This window comes from Eucyclogobius newberryi, unplaced genomic scaffold (assembly GCF_026437365.1).
Source record: "Eucyclogobius newberryi isolate DKJ021-1_F unplaced genomic scaffold, fEucNew1.0.hap1 SCAF_15, whole genome shotgun sequence".
In the NCBI taxonomy this organism is placed as follows: Eukaryota; Metazoa; Chordata; class Actinopteri; order Gobiiformes; family Gobiidae; genus Eucyclogobius; species Eucyclogobius newberryi.
The window spans coordinates 21142101-21162097 of NW_027315779.1; the positions used below are offsets into that span (position 1 = coordinate 21142101).

At 42.6% G+C, this 19997-nt stretch overlaps 1 protein-coding gene across 10 annotated transcripts in view; it reads left to right on the forward strand.

Annotated features, from left to right (window-relative positions):
- Window positions 1–19997, forward strand: part of auts2a (activator of transcription and developmental regulator AUTS2 a) — a 201424-nt gene that overhangs the window by 118623 nt on the left and 62804 nt on the right. For all 10 annotated transcript variants that reach the window (XM_072446700.1, XM_072446701.1, XM_072446696.1 and 7 more), the window contains exon 5: window positions 1952–1981. In XM_072446700.1, the coding sequence (XP_072302801.1) occupies window positions 1952–1981 (30 nt within the window). The remainder of the gene's footprint in view (window positions 1–1951; window positions 1982–19997) is intronic.

Here is a 19997-nt window from a genome sequence, read left to right on the forward strand (position 1 = left end):
TACATTTACATTTAACTTAAACATAAACATGAGGAATTTTAATGTTCAGAAACATGTGATTAATCACAAAAGTGCAGAAATATAACTGCATGCCTTTATTTGAAAGTTTATTTACAGAATAACCTTTTTCCTTTTTTTGATCAGCTCTTTTTGATCAGCTCTTTTTGTAGTATTTTTTACTCTAAATTATATACTCAATATTCAAATGTTGCATATCGTCAAAACAACATCCACAATATTATACAAATTTAGATATATTTCAAAGATATAGATATATAACAAATATTTCCCACTTTGAATTAAAATGTTTCTATATCTTGCCACATGCGTGAATCAGACTACAATTTAAAATGTCGCCCTTTGTACCCCATGAACTCCAGATTTCCATAACACATATAAAATATAAATATACAGATGTATATGATATCATTTGACATCATCTCAATCAGTCAGTTCCTCTGGCTCCCTATGCAGATGACAGCACTGTGCCTGTTGATGGCTATGTGCATCCGTCTGGTGGAGAATCAGCGAGTGGGAGAGAGCGCACGAGCGGGCAAATGTCTGTGGAGCGTTTGCCCAGCGCATTTATTGCCTCTGCATAATTTATGAGCCGCTGGAGCTGACCATCATGGCAGCGTGCCGCGGGTGGCCCCTGGGGCGGTGTGGGACAGGCCTGTAAATTGGAGGCTGAGCTCGCACCCCTCCTCCTCCTCCTCCTCCTCCTCCTCCTCCTCCTCCTCCTCCTCCTCTTCTGCGCCCCCCTGTCTCTCCTCTCTTACTGTCCAGCTTGAGCAACAGACCAGCCGTGAGCCATGCCAGCTCTACCTTTGAGCTCTGGAGGGCTCAGATCAGCAGAAAACAGGAGACGAAGGCAGGGGGAAAAAATGAGGAGAAGAATAAAGAAGAAAATCTATTGCCTTCTGTCAGTCACTCCCTGGGCTGTCACTCATCTCTTCCCTCTCACTGAGATTAACCCTCTGCTTTAAGTGACACGCTCACACACACACATACACACACACACACACACACACAATGCCCAGACCCCACATACCTCTTCCCCCCTGTGCCTTCTTCATTACCGACTCCAGTGCTCCTCTGCGTCACAGCCATATGCACAGCGCTGAGGGCCGCCAGTCACCCAGCATCACTCTAATTAGCTGATAAAGAATTAAGTGGACCTTGAAATTGAAATAGGAAAGAAAAAAAACGAAATCTAACCCCTTTTTTCCCCCTCTTTTTATTACAAAGTTCCCTCGGTTTTTTGTTATTTCCAACCACAGCCTCAAGCTCCAATGCACACATGGGACTTACGTACTGGATGTGCCCCTGTCTAAATATATATAAACCTAAGCTCTTATTTATAAAGCACAGTTGACCAAAGCACTGTACACAAATTAAAACCTTAAAACATCAGACAAAACAGCACCAAAACAGAGAATGGAGGAAAGAACAAACAGGACAATGAAATATTAGCCAATTAAAAGGGTAAAATGCAAAAAAATAAGGCATTTAAAAGTGGAATGGGCCTGTCTGAAGCTCATGGTGGTTTACAACTGTGTTTTACTAGTTACACTCTGAAAACTTATGCTTTTGGATCTTTTGTGGTGTCATCTTTATGCATTCATGCTTGTATGCAAAAGTTGAAGTATGCTAACCAAAAACATACCCTTACTGTGTGTATATAACTGTAATAATTTGAAGTTAAGGGTGCATTATGTATCTTTACTCATGAAGGGTCCGACACGCTGATTGCCTGTAAGTGACACCACCAAGTTACAGGTCGGGGGGGGGCTCATTTCAAAAGCATGTGAATGTACAAAAGTGTTACGTACGTGACTTTCTAACTTATGATCTATAAAAAGATAACTTTATGTGGAAATGAGACCTCAGATCTGTGACGAGGACGGACACGTGCACCTTTAATGCTTTTCCTCCTTGTTTTTTATTGCAGGGCGACACAGAAAGTGATCAAGACGACAAGGTAAGTAATTTTTAGTTATACGTTGTAGTATATTTTGTATGTTATTTCTTATATAGCAGACCCAAAGAGTAATGAAAGATAAATCATTTCCCATAATCTGACCGCATTGTGTTTTAATAGTAGTTCCACCATAACCGTTTAAAGTTGTCACAACATGCAGATTAGGGATACAAAACAGATTCACTGCCTCGTTATAAATATCGTTCCTTCAAGGCTTATATGACTGTAATTACGAGCCAGCTGATTTAAATATCATCTTAATAAACGCATGAATTCGCTGCGCACTAATTATAATAGACCTAAGGAAATGATTTGAGCAATGTAAATGGAAAATGTCTGTTTTTAAGGGTTTTTCGATTACATTTAAATTAGACCGGGGTTGCCGCCAACGCCGCTCTCTACTCTGTAAAAAGCTGACATTTGGAAATCTATCAAGTCGTCTGCGTTAAACTTTAGTATTTACAATGTTTACATATTCTCCCCACACTCCACAGACTGTAAGAGCCTCCATTTTGTCCAGTGCATCCGATCCACTCTAATGATTTAGTAATGCCATTTACTTGTGGTGTTTAGACTGTGCGGCAAATTGAGTCATTACTCAGTGTTGTCGATTTAAATTGCTCCTGTCTCCGTGGCAATTCTTTCTTGTTTCCGGACGAGCGAGAGTGCACGGTGCGGAGGGGGAGAGAGAGTGCCAGAGTATCGCTCCCCTGTGACTGTATTAATCCACTGCGGCTCACATTCGGAGCATCGGTGGCGCCTTTGTCCTGTCATTGATTAATTGTGAGAGTTAAAATAACACAGGAGTGAATTTGTGACATTTGGGCGTGATCGTAAATGCTACTCGACACTTGTCTCCTCCTCTGTCGTGCCGCTATTATCGAATCCTGCCAGACCCCGCCACACTACGCCCACTGTAGTCCGCCGTTATTTGAATTTAAAGGAGAGGCTTAAATGGGTCAAATCTATCGCGATGTGGACAAACGTGGCTTATTTAAAGTCTTTTCAAAAAGGGGAAATTGAAAAAGTATTCTCAAGAGAGATGCTATTCTGCTCGGTGTGGACGGCCTTAGTGACAGGAGCTGCACAGTCTGATAAGAGACGAGTTATTCTCTTCTCAAATTGCATATGCACAATGTTCGGTGGTGGATGTTGTGGATGTTGTTGGGGTCATATGGGGGCAACTTTTCTCACACATTGTACCCTGAGATGGCACAGATACTAATGATCTCCTCTGTAGCACTGGACTTCTTGGTCCTGGTTTGAGTTCCATCTTTCATTTCAATTTCAGTGTATTTGCATGCATGTTCTCTCTGTTTTTTACATTTGTGTAGGTTTCTGATGTATAGACTTTCTGCTAAATGTTATGACATTATGACTGATATGTCACAATGTTTCAGGATAAGAGCACTCGACTTTGCCATGCCGTCTGGAAAAGCTGTTCTAATGCGCTGCACGCCCGTAACAAATGTCTTTACCAATGGGGTTTTAATGAATGGACTGAAAACAATACAGTTTATTTTTTACTGAACATTGTAAACAATTTATGATAGATATCCTGTTAAATTTCTGTAGCTACATTTTTGAAAGGACAGTGTAGGGTGAAATGGGAATGAGAGAGGATAAGACAGATTTAAACTCACAATGCTGCGTCTACACATGGAGCCTGGCATATGTGCTATCCACTCGGCCACCGAGCGCCACATGCTGATACTTTCTCTGAGGGAAAAGTGGATAGTTTAAATCCATTTGTTGATTTAATTTCCACGTTGTAGACAGAAATACCTGTGTTATTATGTCAAGATAGCTTTATAATAAAACCTAATGTGACGGGAGGTTCAAATGTGGATAAAAATGTAGCATCTATGAATATGAATTCATCTTAATAATTCATCATAAAAGCACTGGCGCTTCCATCCTCTCTGCATCTCCTTGATCTGAAAACACCCTGTGTTTCTTGTCATATCTTGATAGTTTTTTTGTTAGTCGAGAGTACTCAGGCACTCAGGCGCTTTTGTACCTGCTAATGCAAGTGATTTCATCTGAATGGCTCTGCGCTGTCAAATATTCCGGATTGAATGTTGCTTGATTCTCAAGGACTTCTTACCATTTTACCCTCTCACCAGAGCCGGTTCTCTAAAACATTTAGATTATTTACTTTCTTTAGATGTAAATGACATTTAAGAGCAGCTTTGCTTAATATGAATGGCGATGTTAGTTCTGTGATTGTCTATTCTTTCTCTTTTTGGAGATGAGGGATCCAAGTGGACCCTTTACAGGGACCTGTTTGTCCTTGACATAAAATAAAGATGTGAACTGCTGCTAATATATTTGCTGTTTCTCTTCTTTTATTATTTTGCTGCGTTTGCCCTCGGGCAATTACAGTAGACGAGTGGTGTTTCTCAATCACTGACAGCACTGTACATAAAACGTTTATACGCCCCCCGCCCGGCCCTCCTCTGCTCGGCGCACTGGGAAGGATGAGTAATAAAAAGGAGAGAGCAACTTGTCAGCGTTAAAAGATTATGTGTTTAGGCCCTCCAAAGGAAGAGAGTAGTGTTTACAGGCTTGAGTGGGTGCTCGCCAGGCCGCGGCTGAGGCTGATTGCACTAGAGTACCCTGTCAGCTCGTGATTTGTCATGTACTTTATCATCCTTGTCACTCTGCGCCGCGTTGTCATGGGTAACGCTCCCACCGGCCCCTCCCCCTCACACTTTGTACCCAGTCAGTGGAGGAAATTTGTATTTACTTTGGGGGAGTGTAATTTGTTCCTCATGGATAATATGACCCTTAGCGGAGCCGGATCACGGGTTAGTTGAAGTGATATTTTCCGGTAATGGTAGTCGTACATCATGGCTGTCAGGCCGGGTTAGGAGGCGAGCACATTACAGCTCCATTTTAGCACTGCAGGCATCTGGGATTATTTTCCATAACCAAGTATGACATGACCGCTCTGCGGAGTGCATTAAATTTTTACAAGCTTTTTCCCTCCCCCGGCAACTTCTGTGGCTTTTTCCCTGGTCTGGGGTCTTGGAGCTGCCATAGTGATGGATACCCCCAGAGTCCCAGTTGTGCTGGCCAGGGTTAGCGGGTGTCATGGACCTACACAGCTCCCCTCTATACAATAACTGTAAATCCCTGCTCCGTTAGAGGAGCACATAGGCCCACTACTCCTCTGTCTCAGCAGTAACACTCTGTCCTTTCATTTATATACACATTATCTTATTATGCTTTTCCTTGCCATCATGTGTGTGTATACATTTTATACACACACATGATGGCAAGGAAAAGCATAATAAGACTTGTGTAATCTACATTTTTAGTTTGAAAAGCTTTCAAACTGGAGAATTAAACTTTGTAACCCCTCTGTTGAGCACTAATGGGCCCACTAATACCCCATCCATCTATATTCCCATTATTACACAGCGCTTTAACCTGCTCTGTGCTTATTCTAACTCTATGCTTTTCTCCTTCATCCTGAATCGCCTCTCCTTGGCAGCAAGGTCGCTGGTGTAAATGCCACATCTTGCCATTGACAAATGGTCAGCCCCCTGTTGGATAATCAGTGGGGTCTCTGAGGTGGACGAGCAGGCGGAGCTCATTAGGGCTCCACAGATGAGAAATTAAAGTGGAGCTTCCAGGCCTGGCAGAGAGCTGCTCTCAGGAGCCCAGGGAAGGTGTGTGTTTGGGGGAGGGCTGAGCGGGACCTGGGGGGTAGATGGATGGACCATGTCTGATGGGTGAGTAAGGGCAGCAGTGCTCAACATCCTGCTCACCATGAGTCCCTCACTGAAAGGAGGCAGCCACACCCACTGCTGTGTAATGACACTGGGGTCAGGGGCCAGACCTGTCCCCCTCATTAAAACAAAGTAGCCTAATTGACAGGCATTTAAAGCCAATTTCTCGAATTACGAATATCATACTATGGACATACAAAATGATATCCAAAGTAAGAAATTGTGTTTATCAATGTGCAACCAGGCTTATGTTGATGTTCTGTCCATCCACGGTGCAACTCGCAGCTTTACTATTTGTGGCCAACAAACTTCCATTGGATCCCAAACTAAAATAGACTTTCAAGGTACTTTTGGTTTACTTAATCACAGGAAGTCAAATTAGTGTACCCTTTGTCAAGGCTCCAAGCTTGGATAATGGAAATGACTGTGTCAGGAATGGCATCTGGTGTAAAAAAAAAACCAGCAACAATGCATTATTTCTAAGGTATGTTTCAGTCAGGTATGTATAGAATGAATTATGAATTGACAGCTGTATTGCCTTTGCCTCTAAAGGACACCGGTGTAACTTTCCCTTTTGCCCGCACTGCTCTCTGATAGCTTTTTGAGGCTGAAACCTAAGAATGACGAAGGTCTGACTTTTACCTTGAGACGTGATATTATAAAAGCCCTAATGTGTTACTCATGCCTCTCGAGCGCTCAGACCCACCATTCATTTGTGGCCAACTATAAACCTCATAATGCACACGTTTGAAAACGACAAGGTTGCCAAGTCCTTGAAAATTGAATGTAGTGGGGGGAAAACATTCACCGCACTGAATCATGTTCCAAAGACAATGATTAAAATCCCTGAGCAAACCAAGAATACAGCAAATGGAAAATAATTCAATCAGCTGCAATAAAAACATAAATATTCTGAGTGAGATGTTCAGTCCACTGGAAAGAGAAAGCCATTTCCATCCTCCCTGACCTGGAAAAGAAACATGTGTCAAATTGTCAATGAACTGGCAGCATCCAAGGAGACTTAAAGGTTGTGTTATGTAACTTTTCTAGAAGAGGGTCGGCCACCTCCGCAGTAAAGCTTTAAAATGATCCAGCTCCATGAAGGTCAAGTTACATTTAATTTTGCCGTGATTTATTTATTTATTTATGTTTAGTTGATTTCTACTTGTTTTATTATTTTGTGTTATGTACTGGGCTGTTTTATAAAAAAAAAAAAAAAAAGTACAAGTATGAAACAGTTTAATGCCATATTGTGGAACATTATCAACAAAGTAGCAAAATAATAACATCTTAAAGTAGACAAGCGTGTTTAATATTTCAGTTTATTTTTCTTAAACACACAAAATCATTGTGGTTTCATTTACAACCTATTAGCAGTTATTTCCCATTAAAAGCAAGCCCTGAGTTTGATACAACAGCTATGTTCAAATTATTTCAGACATTCACTCCATTAACCTGCGTTGGAGTGGAGCACTCCCATATGTCTCCATTTGTCAGTATAATGGTGGGCAGCGAGGACCCTGCGAGGTGATTGCCTGTGTCAAAACCTTCTGGGTCATGTTCGGTCTCTGAATCAAGAGCGAGTGTGGCCCGGCTCCTCAGGTGTCGGCCCTCATCTCTATTTATGAGGCCAGTTACCGCTCGTCAATAATGTATGGAAGAAGACCTCGGGTTCAAACCAGTGTCTCCAGAAACAGGCTGTCTTTCTATATAAAAAAAGAAAATAAAAAGTTGTTATTCAGAAGCTCCTCTTTGCTCTTCCTCTGGCCTGGCTCCCTCCCTACTGAGAGTGAGTTCTCCGACATGCCAAGGTTAAACTCTGTCAGTCAATGCCCCGCTCACCTGCGCACACGCTCGGCCCCCTCGTTTCCTGGCCCCTCGTTGGCCTTTTGTGAAGCCCATCTTTTCTAAAGGCAACTACAGCAGTGCCGTGTCAACCCTGGCTCCTACACAGCGGCTTTCACGATGAAGGCAGAGTCTGAGTCTGTCTGTCAAGTACAAAACACACACTGGATAGTTGTGCTCTTGGTCGACTTGAATCTCTCTGTGTTACTGTGTGGGAGGCTTTTTGGTTGTTTGTTTCTCAAGGTTCTCCTGTGGCTGCAGCTAACATGCGTTAGGAAGTGACAGGTGGTGCCATGGTGTGAGCATGACAGCATTATGACATTACTCAAAGCGGAGAAAGGTACTGTACTCCGAAAAAGGGCTGGGGATTTCTTTTTTCTCCTCATATTGATTCATCATGATTTTCAATTCGGTTCTTTTTTGTCTTATCAAAAACAAATTAAAATGTATTTCAATATTCATTTCCTGAACATAAACAATGCTGATCTTTAATCATTGCTATTCAACACCAAAACTTGTCAAATAACATCCTCCCAAAGCCTGAACTCTGCTCCAAACCACAATCTTTTACTGGCAGAAGAATAGCTGTGGCCAAAACTCCCAACCATATCATTGATGATTCAAAATGACTGAACTGATTGATATCTTATTCCCTTGAAAGTAATTCATAAATAATAAATAATAACACAATATTTTTACTCATATTGGTGGGGATGTGTCCCCCTGCTGTTAACCAAACAAGGTAGAAAGAAACAACTTCATACAGTGGCAACATGAAATCTGGTGGTAAATTTGAGCAAGACCAAAAATGAGGCAAAAAAGTAAGGAAACACATTTTATCTGTTGTGCCGCCCATAATTCTGCCACAGAATCTTGATTTGATCTTAATTTGTCCCATAAAAAAAAAGTCTACGAAGCATCTTACTGCATAAATCAGACACAAATCTTTTCTCCCCTTGCCCCCCGCTGTGTGAGCTCATGAGACCGAGTGAGCCGCAGCCACCAAGGTTCCTAAATTATGAAAATAGTGAAGCGCTCTGTGAGATCGACAATGGCGTCCCAGCATGCCCAGCGGCAGATACACAAACACATCAACTCCACGGAGTTCTATAGGCTGTCAGATCTTACACTAGGCCCTTCCCCCATGCACTGCGTCCCTCTCCAGCCCACTGCTTGTTAGAGCCGGTGTAATTAGGTGGCGGAGCTTGTTGTGAGTAGCACAGGTCACAGAGGCATGTCCAACCCTTGTCCTGATTGCTCCTCGGGGAATTATTGACAAAACACAAGGAGCCTTGCATGTTGGGCTGTAATTATGTGTACAAGACAAGGTCGGCCCCAGGGAAATTAAATGAAATTCCCCAGCTTGGTGGGACCTCCACACCCATGGGACTCATTCTGCTTCTGATTAAGCCCAGCCATTGTGTGCCTTCACGGCACCATCACTGCAGCTCCAGATAAATGCATTTAACTGACTCGACCTCTACACAGTACATCAATGGGTCGTCATAGAAAGTAGTCCGTCACATAGCCTGGATACAAAATACTAAAGTCACAGCTACAGTGTAGTATATTGCTGCTTTGAAACAGTTTCCTGTGTGCATACGCAGTTTTTTGACTTCTATTCCCTTGGCCTGCGTTCTGGATGGGAATCGATAGTTCACTGCATGTGCAAATGAAGTGACAAGGGGTCTCGCCTAGATTACACAAGGCCTAAGTGGTGCTGAGGAAGCTTATGGAGATGAATGCATTCATGAGGCAGCCTAACACATTCTTAAGAAGCAATGTAATAAGGGATAAATCAAACACCGACCATTTTGCCTTTCAATGATTTCAGATTAAAGCAGAGGGAGATGGCGGACCTCCTGGGAGGTGACTCGACGCCAGCGTAGCGTACATCTGACCTCTGTGTATATTTCTCTATCATTCCAACAACCTAATGGCTAATTTAAAAGGGCTGCATAAGCAGTAAATACTCCATTCCTTTTGATTTAGCTCGGTGCGGGGTAAGATGTCTTTGAATTGCCAGACTGCAGGGGCAGACCTCATCCCAGAGGTCTGATTATTCTTAGCACTATTAATAATTCACTATATTATGTTGTAAGATGGTGGAGCCTCATGACTTTTTCTAGTGACTGTTTTAACTCTGGTCTATTAGCCGAGCTGTGCCCCAATGCACTATGGTGCATGTTACAGCATATCTGCAGGTTAATAATGCTATTTAAAGCAATTTAGTCAATAGTGCCATCAGGATATAGCATCATTACATGGCTTCAAGTATGTCTGGTGTAAGAGACATGCAATTAGCTGTATAGACCACTGCCATGGCACTCCTTGATTATTCGGCATTGATTTCTCACATGAGCGTTTGTATGAGCAGACACCAAATCCTTAGACAAGCATGACCTTTATATAACCAGAATCATACAGGGAAATGTCAGTTGGCCTTGTTGATATGAGCCGGTTCCCAGCAGCACGTAGCTCTCCAGTCAATTAATCCTGGGCTGCCTTCCGACTGCTCCAGTGGTCACAATGCCCCGTGGCTATGCAGACACTCCAGTGAGCACACACTGTTGGCTCCAGCAGAATAATTGGCAAAAGATGCAGATGTGCTGGCTGACTGGCATGCTCTGAGGCTGGAGAATACAATGGGATGTGTGTGGAATGGCAAGTGGAGGTGAGTCATCCTGACACTGCTGGCCATTATGGTATTTCTGCTTTGGCACGACACAGCGCCAGGGGAAGAGCACAAAGAATGTCAGCACACACTAATGTGACGATGGCATTTGGTCCTGGCTGTCAGTTTCTCCACCACGTGATGCAGCTTTGTGACTCTCTGGCCAATATAGTATACATGATTACAATCCGTTTAAGGCACTCTGTTTTAGTAGCCTACAATCCCTGTGCTCTTTCCAAATGTACAGTATGCAGTCTATATACAAATGTGGGCAAATAAAGAACTGCATTCGTACAATTCTAAATAACAAAGCCAAAGACACGTGCCCTTGGGGGGTGAGATAGCTCATTACCTATGAGCGACCTTCCATCTGCACTCATGGCTGCTCTGGGAGCCATTATGATTATGATGGAAATCTCACAAGCCATTACTGGGAGACAGCACAGGGCTCAGTGCAGACGCACTAATGGACTCATTTGTAATTGGGAGAGAGGGAAATGACTGTGTGAGTTAGCTGTGGCTCTTTGTTTGATAGAGGATGGAAGAGCACACACAGGTTTGATAAATGAAATGGGTTAGTTGTCTATGTGAACCAAACGGCTGCTTCCTTTATCACTGCTTACCTCAAGCAGAGACACCCTGATAGCAGCCAGGAGACAAGAGAGGCTTTGTGGGCATGCTCCATTAAACTTCAATATTCACATTTTAAGTTCTAACAAAGCAATGCATATTCATAGTATCTCTTTCATTTCATATAAAAGTCACATAAACATTTCCCATAGAGGCAAAGATTGTATATTTATTTCTCTACAAATATCGAAAATTATACACCTGTTTAAAAGGATTACAGTGAGTACTACTAATGTTATAAACCATGAATTCAGCTGTAAACAATCTCTTGTTCACTTGCTCAAAATAGCATTGTGTTAAAGCAGTATTGGATGTGGATGTGCATAGCAGGTAGAAAACAGGTGTACTGCTAATACATTTACCATTTGTTGACAAAGGACTGGGTGATGTATTCCTCCTGCCTCATTTATGACTGCAAAGTACATGTTGCAGAGCTGTGTTACTGCAGATGTTGAACACGTCCAAATGAAATGTGAACAGGTCCACCGCTGCATAATGCATCACCCTCTACATGACAGTCTGCCTGTGCTGTGAGTCCACATGACTGTTATTAAACCAACAGGGCATTTAACTGTGTGTTTATACAAGCCGCTCCAGTCTGCTGCTGACAGGGGCCCAATGCAGGAGCGAGATGGGAGCGGCCAGTGGGACGAATGGGGGGGGCTAATAAGATTGCCCTGACCCAGATGATTTATAGATTCATTTGTGTGCTTGTTTTCTGAAGCTGATCTGCATTATTCATGTGCCCAGAGAAGCAGTGCAGAGGACATTAGCTGGTTAACCTCTGCTCAGGTGAGGCCACATTATTTTAATGGCCATTGCGAGGGTCGGTCTCTGAGCTGAACTGTCAGAGCACAGCCAGAGGTGGAGGGACAGCAGGGAGCACCAAGCTCATTTATTTCCACCGAACAGCTCCCACTACAGTGAGCAGGTGGGGTCACTGCATTATTATTCAATTACTTGAGTGACTGGTAAACAATGCATATCACAGCAGGAAGAGTAATTGGTAACCGAATGCCTGGTGACTTTTCACTGCCACGTAATCTGTTGTGCTACATGCCACCTGTCATGCATATCATGTGACCACAGCACAGCGCTGTTCTGTGAGCGTGTAATTACTGTGCTTTAGGCATGAAACAGACTGCACCAGTGTGAAATGACACCTTATTCACAACATATGCATACTACTGTGTACACTGTCAACGACGCAATGCATTTCCTGGAACTGACTACTGCAACCACAGCTTGTATACACAATGAAACGGCCAAACCGGATACATGTCAACTGTACCGTCAGCCACAACAGTACAGGGCAAACAACCTTTTCGCAGCAGACAATGGCCAAACAGCACATTTGCCAAACATATACAAACATTTGCACCCATTAGGGCAGCGCTTGTACACCAGACCAACCAGAGGTAGACAGCCAAATAGAGTGAATATAACTGCACTGACAATGATGAGTAGAGTAAGCTTGGCTGTATGTCACGTTTTTGTAGCGAGCTATAAATTCCAAACACACATTTCACTCACACTCTTGTTGTCTGTTTTACTCTTATCACAAACATTTGCCAAATAACAATATCCTTGAAATCCACAGCAAATTTCCTTGTGTGTTTTGAGAGCGTTTCAGACAACATGTTGCGCTAATCCAGCGGAATATTAGAGACTAGTTGCACCATTTTGGAAATCTTAGGTTGATACCGACACCAATGTTATGGGGAAAGCTCAGGGCGATAGCCAATATTAGGCTGATATTTTCTGTACATTGTTTGATTATTTTAAAAACGATATCATTTTTGTTCTGAAATAAAGGGAAATGTTTGATAGGGCTTATGCGATACTATCTCTAGATATAGGCAGGCTATAGGCCATAGTATGATTGTTTTATATTAAAGTAAAATTAGCCTTCAAAACTGTCAAATAATATCTGAAAAAAGCATTGCGTTTATTGCGGATAGCTTATTTTTAATGATAAGTTTCGTCTAAAACTTGAAGTCTTTTGCCTCAGAATAAAAACTGGATTCAAGTTTACAGTCTGTTCTGTTAGAATACAGTAGCAGAAAGCCGGAGCTGTTTTCTTCCTTGTTTTTCCTTGTTTCAAGGCGGAACATCACAGACTGATATTGGTGGTTTTGGAATAATGACGTGACTATCGGCCAATACCGATACTGGGCCAATATATCGGCGCACCTCTATTAGAGACCTCTTTTCTTAACGCTGCTTCTGATTGGTTGCTGATTCTAGTTCCTCTTCTTGCTGTGTAATTCCCAAAGCATGTATATATGTATTGACAGAACTCTAACAGTTAGAGTAATTCAGTACATTACTGGTTACTGATTTTTGTTTTTTTTATGGCGTTATGGTGTTATTCCCAACACTGCTGGGGACTTATCTTACCGGGAAGCAGCAGCAGCACATGTGTAACTTTGACAGGCAGGCCGTATCTTCTGCACTGCCTCTACAGCCCTGATCATGTCTGACAGCTCAGGCTGCTGATAAAAACTCCACATTAAAGAAAACACAAGAGCTGCTCATTCTACGCACCAGTGTTTCTTCTCATCAGTCGTCCCTGCCCCTCCCCAACTGCTCCTCGCGCTCCTTCTACCCCACGCCAGGGTGTCAGAGCTGTCGAAAGGGGGGAGTGACATCACAGGAGTTTTCCTGCAGTCTGGAGGCTCATCATGTCAGCGGCAGCCTGTCTTGTGTCAGGCTTTCCCCAGGCAAGCTGTGATCCAGGCCTTGTCTGCGCACATCAAGACTCACAGCAGAGGAGGAGAGAAGGAGGGAGAGCAAAAATTAACAGAATGTTTTTCCATCTTGTTAACTGACAGCATCGTTTGTTAGAGCACTGTCTCAGCGAGCGCAGTGTGTGGAAGGCTTTCAGATTGGCAGAGGGAAGAATTGGCAAGTGAAAGCATGGTAAATTATTGAGTTTGGATGGTGTGTCAGAGCTAACGCATCGCTTTGCGTGGGTTTCCAGAAAACATCTGAAGTGTGATAGGAGAACAAGTGTGGAGGAGTGCTTGATTAAAAAGCTGTGAAGATCGCAAGCCTTCATTTTCTGGAGCAGCTCCTAGTATTTGTTTGTATGCCTGTATACTGTATGTGTGCACATATACCCACTTCAAACATCCAAGGTCATAGGAAGGTGCTAAAGCTGTCCTGAGTTAGTTCCAGCTCTGCGGTGCCATGTGCCAGGGAGAGGCACTGTGTGAGCGTCCTGGAGAATGGGCTCTATCTCCTGGGTAAAGCTCCATCTCCGAGCTGGCCCACTCTCAACTCATTTGGACGCAGAAAGCGCTGCCTCTGCAAAGAATGCTTTTGATTCTCTATTAATTTATTTGAACTGATCTGCTGTGATTAAGAGCTCTGTGTCTCATTATTCTTTTTTGGAGAGGAGCGGGGCATTGGCTTTTGCCAAAATATTCGAATGATTAGGGCCCAGGCACGGGCCATGCCAAAGCAACGGGAAGCATTCACTCTGCTTATTAGATTCACTTGAATGCTGTTGTAAATCATGCTGCCAGTGCGTGCTGCCAGGCCCGGCTTTAGTTGGAGAAGATTGCAGTGCCAGTGCACAGGCTCACTGAGAGACTCTAGAGGCAGCTGACTGCCACTCTTCACTGCTGTTTGTTTTAGCCCGCCTCTTCATCCACAAAGTGCTTGTTAGGCCAGTTTTGGACTAGACGCTTTTGAAATGCCATTCAGTGGAGATGCCTACTTGTAGTATAGAAAAATGAAATCCGCCAGACAGCAAGTGGAGATTATGTTGGGCTTGAAAGTAGTAATTTCTCCACACATTGGTAATAACAACCCTCTATGTGAAGGCTCAAAGCCTAATGAACATCTACACACTGTTCTTTTGCATGTCATTCATTTGTGCTGGGAAAGTGCGTTTGATTGTTGTCTGTGCCAGTCTCGTCTGAAACTAAAAATTGTGATTAGCCGTGGAGATGAACTGGAGTATTATTCTATTGTTCTGTCAATTTCAAGATTGCAGAGTGAAAGAATAGCAGTGAAAAGGCAGCTTGTTGAGCACTCAGGGAAAAATACTGCCTTTGGTCTTTGAAAATGCCCAAGAATCTCAATCAGGCCTTCAATTTTGGCACATTGTCAAGAAGAAAATGCAACAAATCAGATTGTATTGTTCCTCTGGGGCATAATAAAAGTCTTTCCACAGTGAGCCTGTCTGCTGCACTCAGGCCCTGACTCCATTTCCTGCACATTAGAGCGCGAGCATCTGTCATAGAGAACTTTTCTTGGAAATATGACATCACTATTTTGAGACATCTTTTAAAATGTAAAACAAAGGACGTGAACTGCTTCTCTCCTGAACTCTTAAGATTGATGTGACATGTTTTCTTCAGTTCTAAGCACGATCTATAGCATCAGCAGTGGCACAGATTCCTGTTGACTAACCTCCTCAGGGCAATGGAGAGCAGATGAGCGTCATGAGCCATGACCGAGGCTGAAGAGGAGAAAGAGGAGGGACCGGGACAGACAATTTAACAGCAGCAGTGACTCTGAAGGAGGGGGAGATGTATGGCCCCCAGCCAGCAGAGCAGTCCCAAACACTGGTCCAGACTAATGATCCAAAACCTGATCATTATAGCCCCACAGAAAGGATGGGCGCGGGGTGCTGTTCCCAGGAAATCAATTCCCAGGAAGCACACGAGCCGTAGTTGTAAATCATACAGTGCTGGAAGGATGGATGGACAGAGAAGGTGGGCTGAAAGAGCAGAATCAGGAAAGCAAAGGATGAACAGATGGACCATGAAGGGGGGACTCTTTCGATCATAAACCCTGAGTGCACAGAACCTCATATGCCTCTGTCCCCTGAGCACAAGCAAACCAATGATGTGACTGTTCCAGAGCCCTGCCCCGCTGCCAGCCCTCTGCATGACGGCTCCATCGCAGCTTTAGGCCCAGCTTGAGAAAAGTATTGTCCGATTGATTTATGTCCCTCATGGGAGTCCATCAATCCTCATATGAAACTAATGAAATCATTGGCTGTTAAGGGAAAGGTCTGCCAGCATTTGTGTATGGGAGGTGGAGGCTACTGAATATCAGGATAAAATGGCACACATCAAAAGAAGTGCAATGATGATGAATGCAACAGCTCTACGTGTTAACAGGATAAAGTTATCTTCAAGGCTGCACTTGAGTTAAACAAAAGCTAGCCATACCATCGATGTATGTTGTGTTCAAACTTATCGTTCAATAAATGGAACAACTTTATTATTTTTGGTGATATATTACAGTTTCTGCTATAGAGGGTTGAATGATGAATATATTAGACTAAATTGTACTTCTCGTTTCATTTGTTTTATCCATCCATGCAAATTCAACATCAGCCAACAACTGAGGAACTTCTTTACCTCAGTTAGGTGCGGGAAAATGGCACACAAAGATTGTATGTAATGTAAGAGTTATGTATGTGATCTGGTACCAACCTTTAAGTCACTTTCCACATCATACAAGGATTTTTTAATTGATCAGGCTGTTAAATTTCAAGATGCTTGACTTCATAAAAAGATAATTTGTGTGCTTTCTATTACCTTTGTGATTGATAATTCGAGCGCATACAAGACTTTTGCATTACCCCGTACTTCAACACAAAATGAGAAATTTGAAACAATCAACAAAGTGCATAAAGCAAAGAAGTCTGATCCAAAACATATTTCAGACTATCAAGAATCCCAATGCTTTTACTTTTACGAATTTTACTTCAACTACGTGATCAATGCAAACATCCTTCATCATAAGATCTTTTGTTTTTGGCCAAAACACATATTTAGATTTCCCCCAATTGATAAATACTAACTTTTAAACTACCAATGTTTCATTGAACTCTTTGTTTATTACAGCTCATGTTGTTGTCATTGGAAAATAGTTTACTGGAATTTTCCTGCTTTAAAGTTATTGTGTCAGTGGCATAAAGAACTTTCCAAATTGTTGACAATAATAATGTGTTATTGTGACTCCCCTTAATCTTGTTTTTCACCCATAGCCAATTTCATCATCAATTTCCACTGATTGGTACAACATTTAAATAGTGATGCAAATAAATTCTGGCTTGCTTTCTGTGGGTTCGTGTTTCCTGTGAAACATTTGCACATCATTTCCAGTTATTGGGCCACGGTTCAAGTTTCCATCTCATTCCAGCTCGTGGCAATATGAGCCATGGCCCAAGACAGTAACAAATGGGCCCTAATAAAAACTCAATAAGTGCTGTGTCCCTTTGGAGTCTGGACACACAAACGAGCCCTGCCATTGCCTTTAGGAGTGGCCACAGTCTCTGCTTTATAATGACCCTATCCAGTGCGTATCAGTTTTTCACAAAATGTTTTTATCCTGTTGACATCTTCAGGATTAATCTCTACGTTATCTCTTGTATTCTCTACACTGATGGCACGTCCTCCATCTCTTCTGTTTTTGTAAACTGGCCACTACTTATTTACGTTTGAATTTTTTGTATTTGACTGTAGTTCAAACCCCTTGAGATGATCTTGTTTCGATGAAAATGACAACAGAAAAGTTCAGGTACACTAGAGCCGACGGTCTATAAATGAAAAATAAACCATAACAGATGCACTTAAAATGCACAAGACAACTACATAGACTCACATATACAGTCAACTCTTAACCGTTAAATGTAAAATACACAGGCACCTGGATGCAAAAGGGAAAAATGTACTTAGTAGAAAGTCAAACAATCTCCAAAGATCAGCTAGCAGGTTTTACTAACAATATAGCAACGAACTGGAGAAGAACGATTGAAGATCCAGCTTCTTATACTGCAGCTGATAAGTGGTGGATGAGACAGGTGAGCCAGCAGCTAAACAGTGAACAAGCCACGCCCATTGTGCAGGAGGACCAGGATACACTGGAGGGGGAGGAGAGACAGAACAGGGAACAGACAAAACCAGGGACAGATCCTGACAGTTTCACACTTTGATCACCCATACATTCTATAGCAAATTATTACCCAAATTGAGTCAAAAATATTTTAGACGTTCTTAGCAATTAAACATATGTTGACAGCGATTACATAAAGAATAAAGTTGCTATTAGTCAACGTTTCATGCGGGCCCCTACCGCACCATGCTGACTGCAGACTGCAGAATGTATCACTGTCAGCAGCACTAACAAATGAAACCCTCCCCCGTTTGCCATTTCTCCTGTGCCACCATTCTCCTATCTTCATTATGCAGGCAGCCTGATGCTATTTGACAGAATGTGCTATCTGCAACCCCCAGCTGCAGTACTCCTCCTGCTATCATTGCATCGCTGGCAGCTTAACCCCAGTGGTGCGTGCAGTGGGGAATAGGGAGGAAATGATGATGATGCTGCTGCTGCTGCTGCTGCTTCTGCTGCTGCTGCTGCTGCTGCCGGAGGAGAGGACAGAGACGGGCCCAAGAGCACCTGTGTGGTTGAGGCGGTACAGGTAGATGCAGCTGAACTATAAGGGGCGCTGTGTGGAAGAAACTTTACAGGCATAGGCTGTCAAAATAGGCACGTAAAGAATACACAAAGCATTGCAAATCATTATAAAAATCAGTTCATCATTATACAATTGTTTTGTTTAGGCAAAAATATAAGACAAATGAAAATGTGGCTATTTTGTCTGGTGAAAGGTTTATCCTGCTTGGAATGTTTGCGTGGGCAGAACTGTTTTAAGACATTGAGCATATTATCTCGCGATAACAAAGATTAAAGCATTTCCTGACTTTTTTGTAATGCAGGAAGTAAAAGATGAAAGCAGTGCTCTGATTAGCTGCCCTTGGGTGGTCCACCCCAGCTTTACTTTGCTGTTCTAAAATAATTATGTGTGAATACAAAGGGTTTGTGAGAGCTATGGATGAGATAGAATCAATACCTACTTCATGTACACAATAAATGGATACCTTTGGAGCATCCTTTTGGCGGTTGGAAAGTAAGCCACCACTAAGAATGGGATGACCCAGACTGGACCCAAAATGGAAAAGAATATATTAACAAAATTAGAAAATGTACTTATATGACAGACTTTGGACTAAATGGGACTTTTTATGTTGGACTCAGCGTGCCGTATTTTTCTTTAATTTCTTTGTTATGTGCTACTTGTCATTTTGTATATTTATATTTTGAAAAACTGAAAAAAATAAATGAATCAATAATTCATAACACAAGCGTTATTTCAACTGACAAATGGTAGAGAAATCAAAGCCTCTTTGACTGAGGTAAACTCAATACGTATGTCTACATTGTTGTAAACAGCTTACCACAAAACAGCTGCAAACTAATGTACACTACATTCATCATGTCGTCTTCACAAACAAATAGTTGCTCGAAGCCAGCATCCGCACTGGTCTCAGGAGAGTTGTAAATGAGCGTAATGAAGAAACAAGCAAACAGCTTTAGGGGCTAGCAACGAGATGCAGCAGGTCTGGAAAGCACAGCATATCCAATTTGTAGGTTAATGTTACTCAGGTTCTCTTTATCGTTATCTGGGTTAACTTCCACTCTGGATAATGAGATGTAGCATTAGCCGCAAAGTCAACAAAATGTAATCCTCGCATTTGGCATCTTCCGTCCTTTATCCGACTTGGCGGCCACGTTGTAAAGCTGCCACTATTTAAATTCACTGTATGGATACTGTCATTGTCTTTCATTAGTGCTTAATTTGCTGATGCGGCTCTTAAATGAAGCTCTTATCAAACAGCATAACGAGAAAGATGATTATTGTTGTGTGCCGAGCCTAAACAAATCACCACTTAGAACGTCCAATCCTCAACGCATGCATAACAGTGGCACTAATGAGGTGCAATGGCTGGCAGTGGCTGGTGGTGCATTGTGGGTAATGGCATAATGAGCGTGGCCAGTGAAAGCCCTGATTCCCCGGACTGGTGCTGTGGTCTGTCTCTCTCAGTGTGTCAGGTGCTGAGAGCCCGCCATCTTTTTTTTATTCATCAATGTCTGCTTTTGATTCCTTTTCCCAGAGGTGCTTAAAAAGCAGCTGGATTGTTAGTGACAATCAGGCGTGCGGGCCCCTTTTGGAGCATAAGGTTTGATTTAATCGCAAGGCTGTCATTTATTATTCCAGCGCTCGCCAGCCGCCCCCCTGCAAGGCCCTGGACTGATCAAG